This window comes from Phoca vitulina, unplaced genomic scaffold (genome assembly GCF_004348235.1).
Source record: "Phoca vitulina isolate PV1807 unplaced genomic scaffold, GSC_HSeal_1.0 scaffold2, whole genome shotgun sequence".
In the NCBI taxonomy this organism is placed as follows: Eukaryota; Metazoa; Chordata; class Mammalia; order Carnivora; family Phocidae; genus Phoca; species Phoca vitulina.
In genome coordinates, this window is record NW_022589705.1 from 57,765,533 (window position 1) to 57,780,471 (window position 14,939).

The 14,939-nt window shown below is 55.5% G+C and overlaps 1 protein-coding gene across 1 annotated transcript; it reads right to left on the reverse strand.

Annotated features, from left to right (window-relative positions):
* Positions 1-408: 408 nt before the first annotated feature.
* BSND (barttin CLCNK type accessory subunit beta) lies at positions 409-9,971 on the reverse strand. The gene is made up of 4 exons (XM_032414457.1): positions 9,795-9,971; positions 3,840-3,934; positions 1,688-1,957; positions 409-823 (listed from the first exon to the last, which is right to left on the reverse strand). The coding sequence occupies exons 1-4, from the start codon at positions 9,969-9,971 to the stop codon at positions 409-411; spliced, it is 957 nt and encodes a 318-aa protein (XP_032270348.1).
* Between the last annotated feature and the right edge of the window lie 4,968 nt (positions 9,972-14,939).

Here is a 14,939-nt window from a genome sequence, read left to right on the forward strand (position 1 = left end):
GGGGAGGGGACATCGGGGGGGTGGCGACAAGACTCCATAAGAACGGGAACCCTGAGAGACCTTCACAGAGGATCAGGGCCTTGGGGGTAGCACCAAGGAGGGTCTTGTTCAGAGGCCTGCTTTGTGGGGAGGCGGAAAAGGCTCTCGAGGGCCCCAGCAGCTGCAATTCTTCTCAGTGAATCATATTTTACCTTCAACGCTTCCCCAAAGAAAGTGAACAGTGGAAGAGCCCGGACAGCAAGCACCCCATCCCCATGCACCACTTTGAGCACTTCAAGTGCTCTCAGGCCCACTGTCTCGCATGAACCTCCACATAACCCCATTTCGCAGACAGGAACACTGAGGCCCTGTGAGGTCACATGGGGGTTAGCAGTGGTGCGGGGCTAGAACGCAGGGAGCAGATGCATCTCAGGCCTGGGCATCGGGCTCAAAGCCCAGTTCCTCGTCCGGGAGGGGGTCCCCAGGGCTGTCCGGCAGCCCATAGTACAAGTCTTCCTCTTCCCGCTCTGACTGCTCTGAACCTGGGTCTGAAGCCTTCTCTTCCTCCTCTTTCGTCCCCCGGGACGGCTGCCAGCAGCTGGACAGGGCAGTGTCCCGCCGCTGGCCCCCTGGAGACGCACCCTCTGCCGTTGGGGCGTCGATCAGGGCAAAGTCATGGAAGCGGTCCAGCCGGCACTTGCAGGCCAGGAGCTCCCGAGGCGGGCAGTGAGGCTCCTCCCCCTCCGGTGGAGAGGGGTTGGGGCTGCTGCCCTCATCGGAGGCCACGTCCAGGTCATCTTGGAAGGAAGCCAAGGGTGCAGGTCCCTGGGGACAGGCCTGGAGGCTGCAGGAACAAAGGCCCAGAGAGCCAGAGTTGCTCTGAGTCAGACTGCCCAGGTCCAAATTCCAGCCACCAGCTGCAAAGCCCAGGGGAGGTGAGTTCACCTGTCTGGGCCTCAGTTTCCTCCCTTACAAAGTGGGGGAACATAATCATACTCACTCCTATGGTTGTCTCCGAGGATTACAGCACATAGCATGTGCCAAGCCCTTTGCACAATGCCTCGCACACAGTAGGTGCTCAAGCAATGGGCATTATGTTATGATCCAAACCAGGTTCTTCCCCTGCCTCTCTGGCCACTCAGGGGTCTCCTGTGGGCCCTCAGCCCCCACCACACAAGGTGTCACCTTCTGTTCCCTCGTCCGCCTCCCCCATCGGACTGGTAGCTCCTGCAGGGTGGGGGCCATTGAGGTCTGGCAGGGAGTAGGTGCCCAGCAATGTTGGTGGGATGAGTGAATAAATGGATGAATGAGAAACCTAGTTCATAACCAGCCAGGGACAGGGTGGGTGCGAGTGACCTGCCCGACGTCACAGAGCACATCAGCGACAGAGTCCAGATTTGAACTCACTGTCCCAGTTCTCACAACAGCCCTCTGAGGCAAGAGTCATTGTTCCCACATGGGGAAACTGAGGCTCAGGAGGATAAGAAACTTGCCAAGGCTACACAGCAGAGGAGCTGGGATTCGAACTCAGGCCTGGCCGACTAAGCCAGACTCATGCGTCTGCTCTACCTGCTGCCTCTCAGGGCGTCCCCACCCCCGTGCCCTCACTACTCCCAAATGTCCCCAACTGGCCCTGAGTGGCCCACAGCCCCACCTGCTTCATGCAGGAACTGGACAGCACCCCCACCCCTGCACTCTGAGCACTCACCCAGGCCTGCTCGGAGTCAGGTTGCTTTCTCCCTCGTCCTCATCTGAGGCCCTGTGGATGACCACCGCAGCCTCCATCCAGCCCTGAGCATCATGGGGGCCACCTTCTCCTCCATCACTGGCTCCCAGCTGCGGCTGTCCCAGCTGGGGGGCCAGCAGCGGGCGAGGGTCCTCACAGTAGCCCATGACCTTCATCTGGATGTGGCTAAAGTCGGGCAGGCTCTGGTCATAGGCGGCTTCCTCCCACAGCCTGACGTATGGGGGCTGCGGGCTGGGCAGGGCACGGCAGAGAGCAGAGAAAAACAGGCAGGTGAGACCACCCAGCAGACATCGCAGGAGGAGACATCGGTGTTGTCCCCCCACCCCCCGCCCTCCACCCTCCTGCTCTGGACATCTGGTCTCCCCTGACCTCAAGACTTTGGGGGATGTAACTGTACCCAGTTCGTGGATGGGGTAACTGAGGCCCAACAAAGAGTGGCAGAGCTTAGACTCTCAGACCAGTCACTGCTCCTCTCACTGCACGTCTCCAAAGTTAACCCCAGGAGTCCACTTGTGAAATGCAGGCCAGTTCGCATTGCCTGAGAGCGTGCTGTGTTACAGACAGTGAGCTAAAAGCCCACGCCTACCATCGCATTCATTCTGCACCGTGAAGCAGAGTGGTCGTGCCCGGGGTTCGGATGAGGACACAGCAGCAACATCCCAGTTATTGAGTGCTCCTTGCCTGCCAGGCTGTGTCAAGCGCCACATCGGATCCGCACCGTAACTGGGAGACGGGCTGGCTTGCCCTGAGTGCCTCAAACACCAGGTGGCAGTGCTGGGGCTCCAGCCGTCCCCTTCTCTATGCTCTCTATAGCCTCTCCGGGAAGTGAGGTGCAGGGACTAGACCCCTTGCCCAAGATCACACAGAAGGAGCCCGGAACTCAGCTGCAGTCCTATGCCCACCCAGAGGCTAGCCACCTCATTCCCCTGGGGACATGTGGTCACTCTGTGTGCCAGGAACAGAAAATATCATCACTGCCTCCTTCCCCAAGCAAAGTAGAGAATTCCAGAGCCCTGGCCACAGACCCTGGACCTGCAGCCCGGCCTTCTGAGCAGTCACAGCCTCCAGGGGTGGCGAGGGCAGCCGGTCCCACTCCCATCCAGGGCTGGAGTGCTCGCTCCTGTGTCCTGATGAGCCAGGCCTGGTCCCTCCAGGGAGGCAGGTCTGGTCTGGTCCGTCACTGACTCCCTGTGAGGTTTGAGGCCCGTGATTATACTTCTTTTTTTGTTGGTTTGCTTGTTTGTTTTAGAGAGGGAGAAAGAGAGAGATGGGGAGGGGCAGAGGGAGAGGGAGAGAGAGAGAGAGAGAATCCCAAGCAGGCTCCAAGCCCAGCGCAGAGCTGGATGTGGGGCTAGATCTCACGACCCTGAGATCATGACCTGAGCCAAAATCAAGAGTCAGATGCTTAACTGACTGAGCCGCCCAGGTGCCCTGAGATTATACTTCTTGAGCCTCAGTTTCCTCCTCGGTGTAAAGGGCCCGACACCCCCATTTCACAGGGCTCCTATGAGGACTGAAGGAAGTAATGAGGCAAACTGCCTGCTTGGATCTCAGGCTGATAGGAAGCACGTCTTACTAACGGTGACGCTGTTCTTAGTGCTTTGCTTATATTAACTCCCTCAGCTCCCCCGAAGCCCTAGGAGAAAGGTGTGATCAGTGCCCCTATTTTATAGGTGGGGCAAAGAGAGGTGAGTTGCGTTCCCCAAATCCCACAGCCTGTAAGTGGAGAGCCGCAGGGCTGTGCTTGGCCATCGACATGCCCCCCTGTTTGCCAGAGGAGCCGTCACAGCTGTTTGGCATCTGGGGCCACACCTGGTTTTGATTTTGGTCGGCCACGAACTCGCTCTAAGACAGGACAAAGTCCCTGAGCCTCAGTTCCCTCATCTTTAAAATGGGGATAATAATGCCTACCTCGTAGAATTGAGAGTTCAAAACAATCCTGATTTCCAATAGCATGCTCTCAGTAAGTGAGGAGGCAAGGCAGAGAGCTGGAGCCAGGGGAGGAGACCCCCCCCCACCCATCCCACCCGACTCCATTACCCTCCGCTGGAAGAGGAGACTGGCCTGAGGGGCTCCCCCTGCTCCACCCCCACCCTAGAGAGCCTGGCCCTACCTCTTCATCTCGGCAGCAAGCCCATTCTCCAGCAGGCCCAGCGCCTTTGGGGCCAGGATGCCTTGGAAGTCAGAGTCAGCAGGTATGAAGGTGATCTGAGGGGCAAAGGAAAGAAGGCTTCTTTGTGTGGCTCCCACCCGTCCTGCCCCAGAGGGCCTCCCTGTGTGACAGCAGAGGGGTCTGCTCAGGGCCCAGCGCCAGTGGGTGGATGCACCTCTGGGCTCTTGCTCCCACCTGGCTCTTCATTCACCCAAAAGACATTTATTGAGCACCAGCTGTGTGCCAGGCAGTCTCCCAGGCACCAGGGGGCAGCAATGAGCAAACAAAACAAACATCCCTGCCCCCGAGGAGGTGGTATTTTGTCATTTCCCAGGGTCCTGGTCCAGTGCCCAGAATGTGCCTGGCACGGAGTAGGGGCTTCATCCATATCTGGTGAGTGAGTGTCATGTATTTCTTGGCACAGAGGCTGTGGTGGGGGACAGGGAGGTGAATGGCTGAAATTGCACCCACCAGTCCCTGTACTGGAACGTTCAGGGATCAGGGGGTCTCTGCAAGTGCAGCACATGGGGCGGAGACCGGGTGGCAGAGGGGAGGCAGGTCATAAAGGAGGCCGTGGGATGAGACAGAAGGAGCCCTGCCCTTGGGGTCCAGGAGACTAGGGAAGATTCCTCCCTTGGGCAGGTCATCTCTCCTCTCGGAGCCTCTATGTGCCTCTCTGTAAAAAGGGCTAGCCTCAAAGAGATATTTGCGGCATTGTTCATAACAGCCAAAAAGTGGAAACAACCCAAGTGTCCAACAACAGCTGAATAGATAAACAAAATGTGGTACATACATGCAATGGACCATTATTTGGCCTTAGAAAGGAGGGCAGCTCTGACACATGCCACGACATGAATGAGCCTTGAAGAAATAAGCTAATAACAAAAAGACAAATTCTGTAGGAGTCCACTTACATGAGGTACCCACAATAGTCAAATTCATAGAGAGAGTAGAACGGTGGTTGCCACAGACTGGAGGGGGGGGTGGGGAGTTATTCTTTAATGGGTATACAGTTTCAGCTTGGCAAGATGGAAAGACTTCTGGAGATCGGTTGCGCAACAGGGTGCATTTAATTAACACTACTGAACTGTAGGGGCACCGCGCTGGCTCCGCTGGTGGAGCATGTGACTCCTGATCTGGGAGTTGTGGGTTTGAGCCTCACATTAGGTGTAGAGGTTACTAAAAAATAAAAAATATATATATATTTAAAAAAACACTACTGAACTGTACACTTAAAAATGGTAAGACAGTAAATTTTATGTTATGGGTATTTTACCGCAATTTTTTTAAATGATGCCGGCGATACCTGTCTCCTGGGGTCGTTGTGAGGATCCCACGAGATACTGTATAAGGAAGCCCCCAGCACAATGCTGGGCACATAGTAGCTACTCAGTAAACCATAGTTCGATGTTACTGAAGATGAAGTTATCTGACCTGAGTCTTGCTCTCCTCAACTGAAAATTTGTTCAACAAATACTTGACAAGACCCCACTGTGTTATACCAGAGTCAAAAATAGCAGCCCCTTTTATCTCTTCCTACAGAGCATGATGAGTAAAAGACATTTGTCTGCACCAGAAAAGCTCCATCCTGCTGGGAGGAAGGGAATGATGGATGGAGGGGCTCTTAGAACTCCTATGAGGAGTAAGCTTCTCTGAAATGTCTAGAAATAAGGCAGGGATCTTGGTATCTTCCACACCCACCACGGATACCCTGCACTTGCCAGCTGGCTCTATACTTCTTAGAAGCTGCTCCTTCATCTGCCTCATTACCTCATGGCCCAGTGACCACCTTCTCCCCTTTCTCCTCCTCACCATCATCATCATTATCACTATGCCCACAACCACCACCACCACCATCACTGTTATCACCATGACTACAACCATCACCATCACCACCACCACCATCATCATCTCCATCAACATCATCATCCTATCATTACCATCACTATCACCATCATCAGCTCCATCAACATTACTACAACCGTCACCATCACTACCACCACCGCCACCATCATCTCTGTCAACATTATCATCATATCATCATCATTATCACCATCATCACCATCACCACCACCATCATCACCACCACCATCATCATCTCCATCAACATTATCATCATATCGTCATCATTATCACCATCATCAACACCACCACCACCATCATCATCTCCATCAACATTATCATCACATCATCATTATCACCATCATCACCACCACCATCACCATTATCACCATTACTACGACCATCACCATCACCACTGCCACCATCATCATCTCCATCAACATCATCATCCTATCATTACCATCACTATCACCATCATCACCACCACTACCACTATCTTCACTTCCATCATCATCATCATATCATCACCATCACCACCATCACCATCACCATCATCATCTCCATCAACATCATTATGTCATCATCACCATCACCACCATCACCAGCATCACCATCACCACCATCACCACTATCATCATCACTATCACCATCATCATCACCAAATACATCATCAGCATTATCACCACAGTGAAAAGCCTGAGGGAGAAGGAAAGGCTGGAGCATGTTAGAACACAAGTCCTTTTAAGAGAGGGGGACAGAGTTGAAACTGGTGGGGGGATACCAGACTATGAAGACCCTGAACATCAGACTAAGGAGTTCAGTCTTTATCCAGAAGCAGTGGGAGCCCTGGAGGAGTTCTCAGGAGGAGAGTACCCAGACAAATTTGTGTTTAGTCAGAGCTCCAAGCAGTCCCCAAAGGGAGGGAGCAGAGGGAGTGAGGGATACCCATGGAGAAGACAGATCCATCAACCATCAATCAGGGGCCTGGTACTGGATTCCAGTGGACTAGGCAGGAGAGGGGACTAGGGGAACTGTGGGTAGAAACAGAAGCCAGACGGGGAGAGGCCATGTTTTCTCTGCCAACCCTTCCCTTCTCCCAGCAACCTTGCCCCATCTCAGCCAATGGACACAGCATCCCTGCCTGGCCCATCTTCTGGCTTTGCCCCAATTCCTCCTCCTCTCTCATGCCTGAGGTCCAGCTGATCACCACATCTGACCAAGTCTACTTCAGAAATTCAATGAGATAAGTTCAGCAGAAGCTCAGTCCTATATCTAGCCACAGCAGGGACTGAACATATGATGAATGAGCAATGTCTTCTTGGCTCCTGCAGCCTTGGGTTCAAATGCTGCCTCGGTCCAGGGGCCCATCATCTCTCACCTGGCCTCGTGAAAGAGCCTCCTCCTCTGGCCTGGCTGCCCCTGAACCTTCCTCTTCTCAGATGTCAGCCTGATAACTTTCCTGAACTGCAAAGCTAATCATGTCCCTCTCTTGTCTCATCAACTGAAGGGTAAGGTCCATATTCTTTAGCTCGGCACCCCAGGCCCTGTGGAGCTGAGCCCACTCTGTCTCCACCTTCCTTCCAGCCCCCACATGCAGCAGCTGTGTTGACCCATTCTCCTTGCTTTTACCTCCTTCTTTTGATCGTGCTGTTCCTTCTTCTTAGAAAGTCTTTCCCCATCTTCTCTGCTTGGCAAACTTCTACTTAGCCTACAAAGGCCAGCTCATCTTCTCCGCGAAGCCTACTCCCTCCCCATCAGGCAGAACATTGTGTCCCCGACAAGATTCCCAGCTCCTCAAAGACAGGGACAGCTCAATTCATGTTATTCTTATATCTTAATTGGCTGATTCCATTCCCTTATAGTTATATTTCTTTCAATCCAGAAAATTCCCATTTGGTGGGCCTTGGGTGGGGGGAGGATGGGCACCAGCACCTGCTGAGGGCTCCAATGGGCCAGGCACTGAGACGATGTGGGAGACAAGGCCCCTTGCTCCAGCACATGTCACGGGTCCACAACATGCTTTCCTTCCTTGCTTGTGTCTCTGAGACACACCCCCCCACAGACCCACGCCAGTGCTCACGCCCCTGCACACACATACGGAGACCTGCCCAGTGCCACAAACACCAGCCCTGAGGACAACGTGTGACACCGGCCCCCCACAGACGAGACCCCCCAGGTTGCGCACACTGGGCCGTGCAAGGCTCTGCCAAGGTCACCGAAGGGGGCAGAGGGAGGAGGGATTTAAAGCTGGGCCTGGGACACGAAAGCCCGTGCTGTTTCTCCCCTGCCTTGCTGCCTCCCCAGCACCTGAACACGTGAATCTATCAACAGTTACTCATTAATACCCAGTAGGATTCCCTCTCCCTCTCTCCCTCACCCGCCACTGCCACCGGGTCCCTCTGCATCCCCCCGCCCCCTCTAGAGCCACCTCCGGTAAAGGGGGAGAGGACAGGAAGGACACGGCCCTCCAAACCCCTGCTGTCCCCTTGCCGGGCCCCAGGATCCCGTCTCCTCACTGGGAGGATGACAACAGAGGTGGTAACATGGGTGGCTTGTGCCCCAGGGACCTCTTCTTGCCGTGACCTGTGCTCAGGGCATTGCACAGACAGAGGCTAGTTGACTGTAAACTGCTTGGGAAATGGCTACAAACCAGTCCAGACTGCCCCAGCACCGAACGTCCTGACAGCCCACGGCTGGCCCATGGAGGGGGCAGGGCTGGGGAGAGCCGGGCCCAGGCCCCCAGGAGCTTCCTCCCTCCTCTCCGGAACCCCTGAGCCCAGCCACCCAGGTGGGAGGTAGGAGGGGGCTGCAGGTCGTGGGCTGCCCAGGGTCTGGAGCCCTACATCCCTACACGTCAGGACCCATGGGGCAGGCCCTTCAATGCACCCCCTCTCCCACCCCTCTTCCTGACACACACTTTGTACAAATGAGGAAACAGGCTCAGAGAGGGAAGGCACTTGGACAAAGTCTTCTGGGCAGTTAGAGACAGAACCCAAGTTCTCTCCTTGTCTCCCTGGGTCTGTCTTACCAGCTGTGTGACCTTGGAAAAGTCGCTCATCCTCTCTGGGCCCTGAAGGATTACAACCCCTGACATGGTCCAGGCATTGTTGGGAGGACTGGTAACAGTGAGACTGGAAGCCCTTCTCCTAAATACAACACCCTACCGTTTATAAAACATATCTTCTCTGATCTTCATAGTAACTCTGGGAGGCTGGGAGAAATAGGAGCTTGGGGCCCATTTTACAGATGAAAGAAACCAAGGTTCAGAAAGACAAAGGTCACACAGAGTTTGAGACAGAGCTGGAACTAGAGCTCAGGCTCCCAAACCAGTGCTCTTCTCATCACTAAGTCACTCAGAAGGCTAGGACTACATTAAACGGAAGAAGAGAGCGCTGCCCCACCCATGCGGGCTACGGCTGACCCTCCCCGGAACTCTCGGCAGCTCTGGGACACAGGGAAAGCCCTCCGAGGGAGAGGCTTGTATTTTAAGTCACATGCAGCTGAGCTGCGACCCCAACTCTGACACTTAGGAGCTGTGGGACCTCACCTTTCCGAGCCTGGTGTTTCTCCACTGTGAAATGAACTACAGACAGTACCAGAAAGTTCTGGGTGAGGATGAACTACATACTCCGTGAACGCAGGAGTGCCTGGCAGGCAGCAAACACTCCTTAGCTGTGGTTTCAAGCACATGACTGTGTGTCGGGGTTTTGCTGCGTCTCCCTCATGGTTCAGGGCTCCAGACCCAGGGGGCTTCTGATCAGTCCTTATGACGACGGAGAGATGGAAGGAGGGACGGAGGGAGGCCTGGAGGGATGGACGGAGGGACAGAGGGAGGGAGGGGTGGAGGGAGGTCTGGAGGGATGGAGGGAGGGATGGATGGAGGGAGGGATGGATGGAGGGAGGGATGGAGGGAGAGAGGGAGGGAGGGAGGGAGGGATGCTCAGGAGGGCAAAGGGAAGAAAAGAGAGTAGAAGAGGGGAGGATGGAAAGACCAGTGAAAGATGGGGGATTATACCCAGAACAGGACCCTCCTGGGCCCGGGCCTGCAGCCCACCCGATGCCGCCACCACCTACCTTGGGGTAGCATTGGCACATGCTCCAGATGACGCCCCCGATCACCATGACGCAGCCCATGGCGTAGAAGGTGCCGTAGACCTGGGGCCGGTCGTGGCTCATGAGGAACGTGCCGAGGGCCAGCAGGAAGAGCCCCAGCACAATGAAGCCGATGCGGAAGGTCTTCTCGTCGGCCATGGCTGCCTGGCCGGGCCTGGGGGTGAGCGGGGCCGGCGAACCCGTGTGGACGCCTGCACACGCTCGCACAGAGAAGGATGAGGCTCGGGGATCACTGCGGATTGGGGCTTCCAGCTGAAGGCAGGGCGGCTCCCTCCAGGGCCAGCGGCAGTCGGGGGCACCATTCACCAGGCTGGAGGAGCTACGCTTCGGTGGCCCTGTGCCACACCCCCCCACCTTCTCTCCCTCTCACCTTCCCTCTGGGCCCAGCCAGAGCGTGTGTGTGTGTGTGTGTGTGTGTGTGTGTGTGTGTGTGTGTGTGAATCTGAAGGAGGGAAAACATGAGGGAGGGAGAGGGGGAGGTTTCAGGGGCTGGGCCCCAGCCAAGGCTTTGACATCACCTCATTTGCCTGCGTGGGGCCGAGCTGGGTTGGACAGGTGGCCCCGTGCCGTCCGGCCAGGGGCGCAGGGTACAGTGCCACAGCCAAAAGACATTAGAATGCCGCTGGAAGGTTCCAGGACCCCATGGGCCAGCATCTGAGGATCCTGAAGCACTCTGGACCCTTCGAGGTCGTGGGCCCATCTGGGGTTGAGGAGTGATAGCTCCTATTTACCGGACGGTGGCTGCAGGCAGGACACGGATGTCCACGTGGTACAGGTATTAACTCAATGAAGGGAACCCCGTGAGGCAACTACTACTATCTCCACTTTACAGAGGAGGATGGGGCGGGGGTCAAGTGCCCAAGGTCACACAGGTGGACATGGCAGAGCCCCTGGAAGTGGAACCCAGAGGCCGTGCGCCAGCCACCATGTGATACTGTCTCACTGTGGGTCAAGGTTCAAAGTGCGGGCCCCGGTGGCCAGGCCGTGGGTTCTGGCTCCTCTGCCGAGGGCAGCATACTCTTGATGAAATTCCCTCTCTGTGCCTCGGTTTTCCTCCCCTGTACAATGGGGATAATAACCACACCTCCTAGGACCAGAGCTGTCTCCAGGCCTGGCCTCCCTGTGTTCCTCTTTCCGTTCTCATACTCTGTGCTCCCCCAGACCTGCTCCCAATGAGCTGCCCCCTAGAAAGTCTGTGTGTGTTGATGCCCCTGTGGGGTGTGAATGACTGACAGGGAGTCCTCAGCCTCCTAACCTCAGAAGATGTCTTCACCCTAAGAATGGCATTCTAAGGTTGGAGTTTCAGTCCTGAGGACGGGCTGATGGGAAAAATCAGATTCCTTTACAGGATTATAGGAAAATGAAGACCATGGGGATCTCTAAAGGAAGATGGTAACTTTATAGTTTTTACAGGGTTAAATTGTCACCGTGCGATCTGGCGTCCAGACTTAGTAGGTTTTGGGGGGTTTCTGTTTGTCGTCACTACTTTCTCCCTCCTCCCCAACATGAGCTGTGCTTGTCCACACCTATGTTCACGCCCTCTGCCTGGTGTTCCTGCCCACAGACACTTTCTCCAGCGGCGGTTTCTCCTTCACCAGCCGTCAGATCCAGCCGGGCTGTACTCTACAGTTTGCAGGGGAGGGGGCTGAGGTCCCCTGTAACAGCTCAGGAGACCCTCACAGTGAGAAGTTGCTAAGAGGTCAGGAAGGGCTGAGAGTCACCCGGTCACATCCAGGTTTGATTCCCCAGGTGAACTTGGGCTGGTGGCTCCACTCTGGGCTTGAGACTTGTCACCTGTGCCTTGAAAGTGGTATTAGGCCACCTCCTAGGTACTGTGCTGGGAAGTGACCTAATGGAGGAACAGGTGCCTTGTAATCTGATTATCAACATGGCTGGACCCTCCAGGGCAACACGATTATCATCGTCTTATGGAGGCTCGGGGAAGGGAAGCGAGAGGCGCCCCGCCCAGAAAAGGAGACCGAGGCCCAGAGGGGCCTCAGCCCCCGCTGTGGGGTCCTGGCGCGGCGGTGGGGAGTGAGTGGATGTGCGCGGGCCCCGTCCAGCGGGAGCCTCTCGCGCCCCCTGGTGGCCGTCGTAGCACGCGCTCTGCAGGGCACTCGCAGGCCCGTTCAATCAGGCGTCTCTGCCCGTGTCCGCGCTTATCGTGCCCATTTCACAGGCGAAGAAACGGAGCCTGAGGAGTGGCAGGGACTGGCCGGTACCTCCCCAAACCGAGTCGGTGGCTAAACGAGGACCAAGACCCATGCAGCCCCAGCCCCGATGTAGACAGATTTGGTCCTTAGCCCTTCCAGAGGCCTCCCAGTCACCAGAGCATTTTCCTCCGCGCCCCACCTTTTATTTCCTCTGCACGAGCCAGCCTCGGTTCCTCCTTTTCTCTCCTCTTAAAAAAAAGGGAGTGACAGCGCGTAAGAAGCTCTGGGACAAGTAGGTGCTCCGTAGAATGGATCTAATGTAACCTCCTCCACAGAGCCGCGGTGACAGTTACAGGGGAACGTGTGTGTCCAGCTCTCCGTGCTCCCAGCGGCTCCCCTCCCGCCGGCCTGCGGCCTTTCCCTCCCAGCCAAGCGGGCGTCAGTGGGAGGAGCGGATCAGGGGTCTCATCTTCCAGCAGAGGGCGCGCTAACCGCTCTTTTCTTCCTATCGGGTAGATTCAGGATCCTCGCAAAATCCTCAGAGGCAGGGAGGGGAAAGATCACACCCATTTGACAGATGCAGAAACTGAGGCTAGTGGAGGCAAGGTGAGCTACCCAAGGTCGCAAAACCTGTAAATAGCAGATCCAGGAATTCAAACCAGGTCCCCAATCAGTCTCTTGCTGAGCACCTACTACATGCCGGATACCCTGAAGTGCAAGGCACTCTGATAAATACAGGGTTTCAGAGAGTGATGGCACTTGGTCCCTCTTTCTGGGGAACAGTAAGGCTCTGAGACGTGGGTGAGGTCCAGCACATGCACAGAGCAGAGAGAGGGATAGACTGGGGGGGGGGGATGGGAGGAATGAAGGGACAGATTCATAGAAGGGATCCTTGAGAGGTCATTTGGAGTTCTGTCAGGGCAGAAAAAAAACTCAGACAGTGATCAGCAAGTGCAAAGGCCCAAGGGTAAGTAATGGCTGGAGCTAAAACTCTAAATGCCATGCACACCCTCGCCCCTACACTGCCCTACCCTGCATACTCCTCCCCTACCTCCTCAGACCTGCCCCTCCCATGTCACCTCCATCCTTCCAGCATTATTCAGGCCATCACCTGGATATCCTGGCCAGCATCCTTACCTCCTCTTCACACCCATATCCTGTTGGCTCTAGCTCTGAGCCTCTAATCCAATACTTCTCACCCTCAACTTCTGCCCATCACTCTGGTCCCAGCCCCCATCATCTGTCTCCCTGAATGCTCTCTGCTTCTACCCTTGCCCCCTGAAGTCTCTTTTCAACCCAGATGCCAGGTCAGACCATGTCACTGCTCTGCTCAGAACCCTGGAAGGGCACCCAGAGACCTCAAAACAGCCTACCAGGCCCTAGATAATTTGCCCTTGCCGCACACCCCATCACCTCCCCCCCAGCCCATCTCCTGCCCTGCCTCCTCTCACTCTACTCCAGCCCCCTGGCTCCGAGCTCTTCTCAGAACACAAGGCACCCCAAGGCCTTTGCATCTGCTGTTCCTTCTGCCTGGAAAACTCTTCCTTCAGACATTTGCCTGCCCCCTTCCCTCTCCTCCTTCAAGCTTCTATCCAAAGGTCATCTTCAGGTTGAGGCCTCCCTGCTGTGACGTCTAAAACTGCAGTACCCCCTCCCCCCCACCAGGGTTCCCTGTCCTCCTTTCCGATTGATTTTTCTCTGTAGTAGGCATCCCCATCTATCATGCTAGATACATTATTTATTTGTCTCTTGTCTGTCTCCCACTATTGCAGGCTGGGGACTTTGTTTTGTGCACTGTTCTAACCCCAGGGGCTAGAACGGGGAGGCTCTTAATTGATATTGGGGAATGGAAGGATGGATAGAAGTTCCAGAAGAGAGGGAGGCCAGAGAGAGAAGCACAGGCAAGCTTGATTGAAGCCACCGGCTCTGGCGTTATTCTCTGTGATTTTACCCCTCTGAGGCTCAGTTTCCTCGCCTGGTAAATGGGAACACCACCCATAGCAGAGCATCATGACGGCGTGAAACAACGCAGAGGCCTGCCCGGGCGTACAGTCAGCCCTCAGGGAATGCCACCCTTATCCAGCTGACTGAGCCCCAGGACTTTGAATCTCTGCTTGCTGTGTGACCCTGGGAAGGTTACTTCACCTCCCTAAGCTGACTTTCTCATCTGTGAATGGAGTGAGGTGGAAATGAGGGATGCAGAATGTAGATGGGCAGAGAACAGACATTTCTGCCATATTGGAAAGTAAGGCTAGGTAATGAGCTCCCTGTCACAGGAGGTATGGGAGCAGAGGCCAAATTTGCCCTGGGTGGAGGGGGGTGACTAACAAAATCAGACATCGCTGAGTACTCATAGACACCTGCCATTGGGCGAAGATGTGCATTTATCATTTGAAGCATTAGGACTGTGCCCGCAGGGCCCATGTGAGCTCACACCACCAGCTGCTATCACCTCAGGCATCCCTCACAACTCAGCTCCTCGGGTAGGGGCTGGGGCCTTTGTCACTCCTGATTCCCCTTTTACACCTGCAGAAGCCAAGGCAGAGAGGCAAAGTCCCTTGTTCAAGGTCACTCGACTGGTCCGGGGTGGACGCATGCCCAGGTGGTCTGAATTCGGAGCCCACATTCTTCCCGATTCTAAACTCAGTGTGTGACCTCGGGCCCGTCCTGCCCCTGCCCCTGGGCCCCCACCTTCTCATCTGGACAACAGAGTCCCCCAGCTGACAGCCAGCACTAACGGTCTGAGTGCACCGTATTGGACATTCTGGCCCAGCCGGGCCCCTCAGGACTGCAGCCCCACCAGCGCGGGCTACGGAAGAGCCACCTGACCAGGCCCAGGCAGCGCCTAGCGTCACGAGAGAGAATGAAATGCATTTATTTGAAGCCGTCTGTTACACAGCAATAGGTCAAGACGCGAGCATTCAGCAGCAAACATTTGTCGCGTGCCCCCATG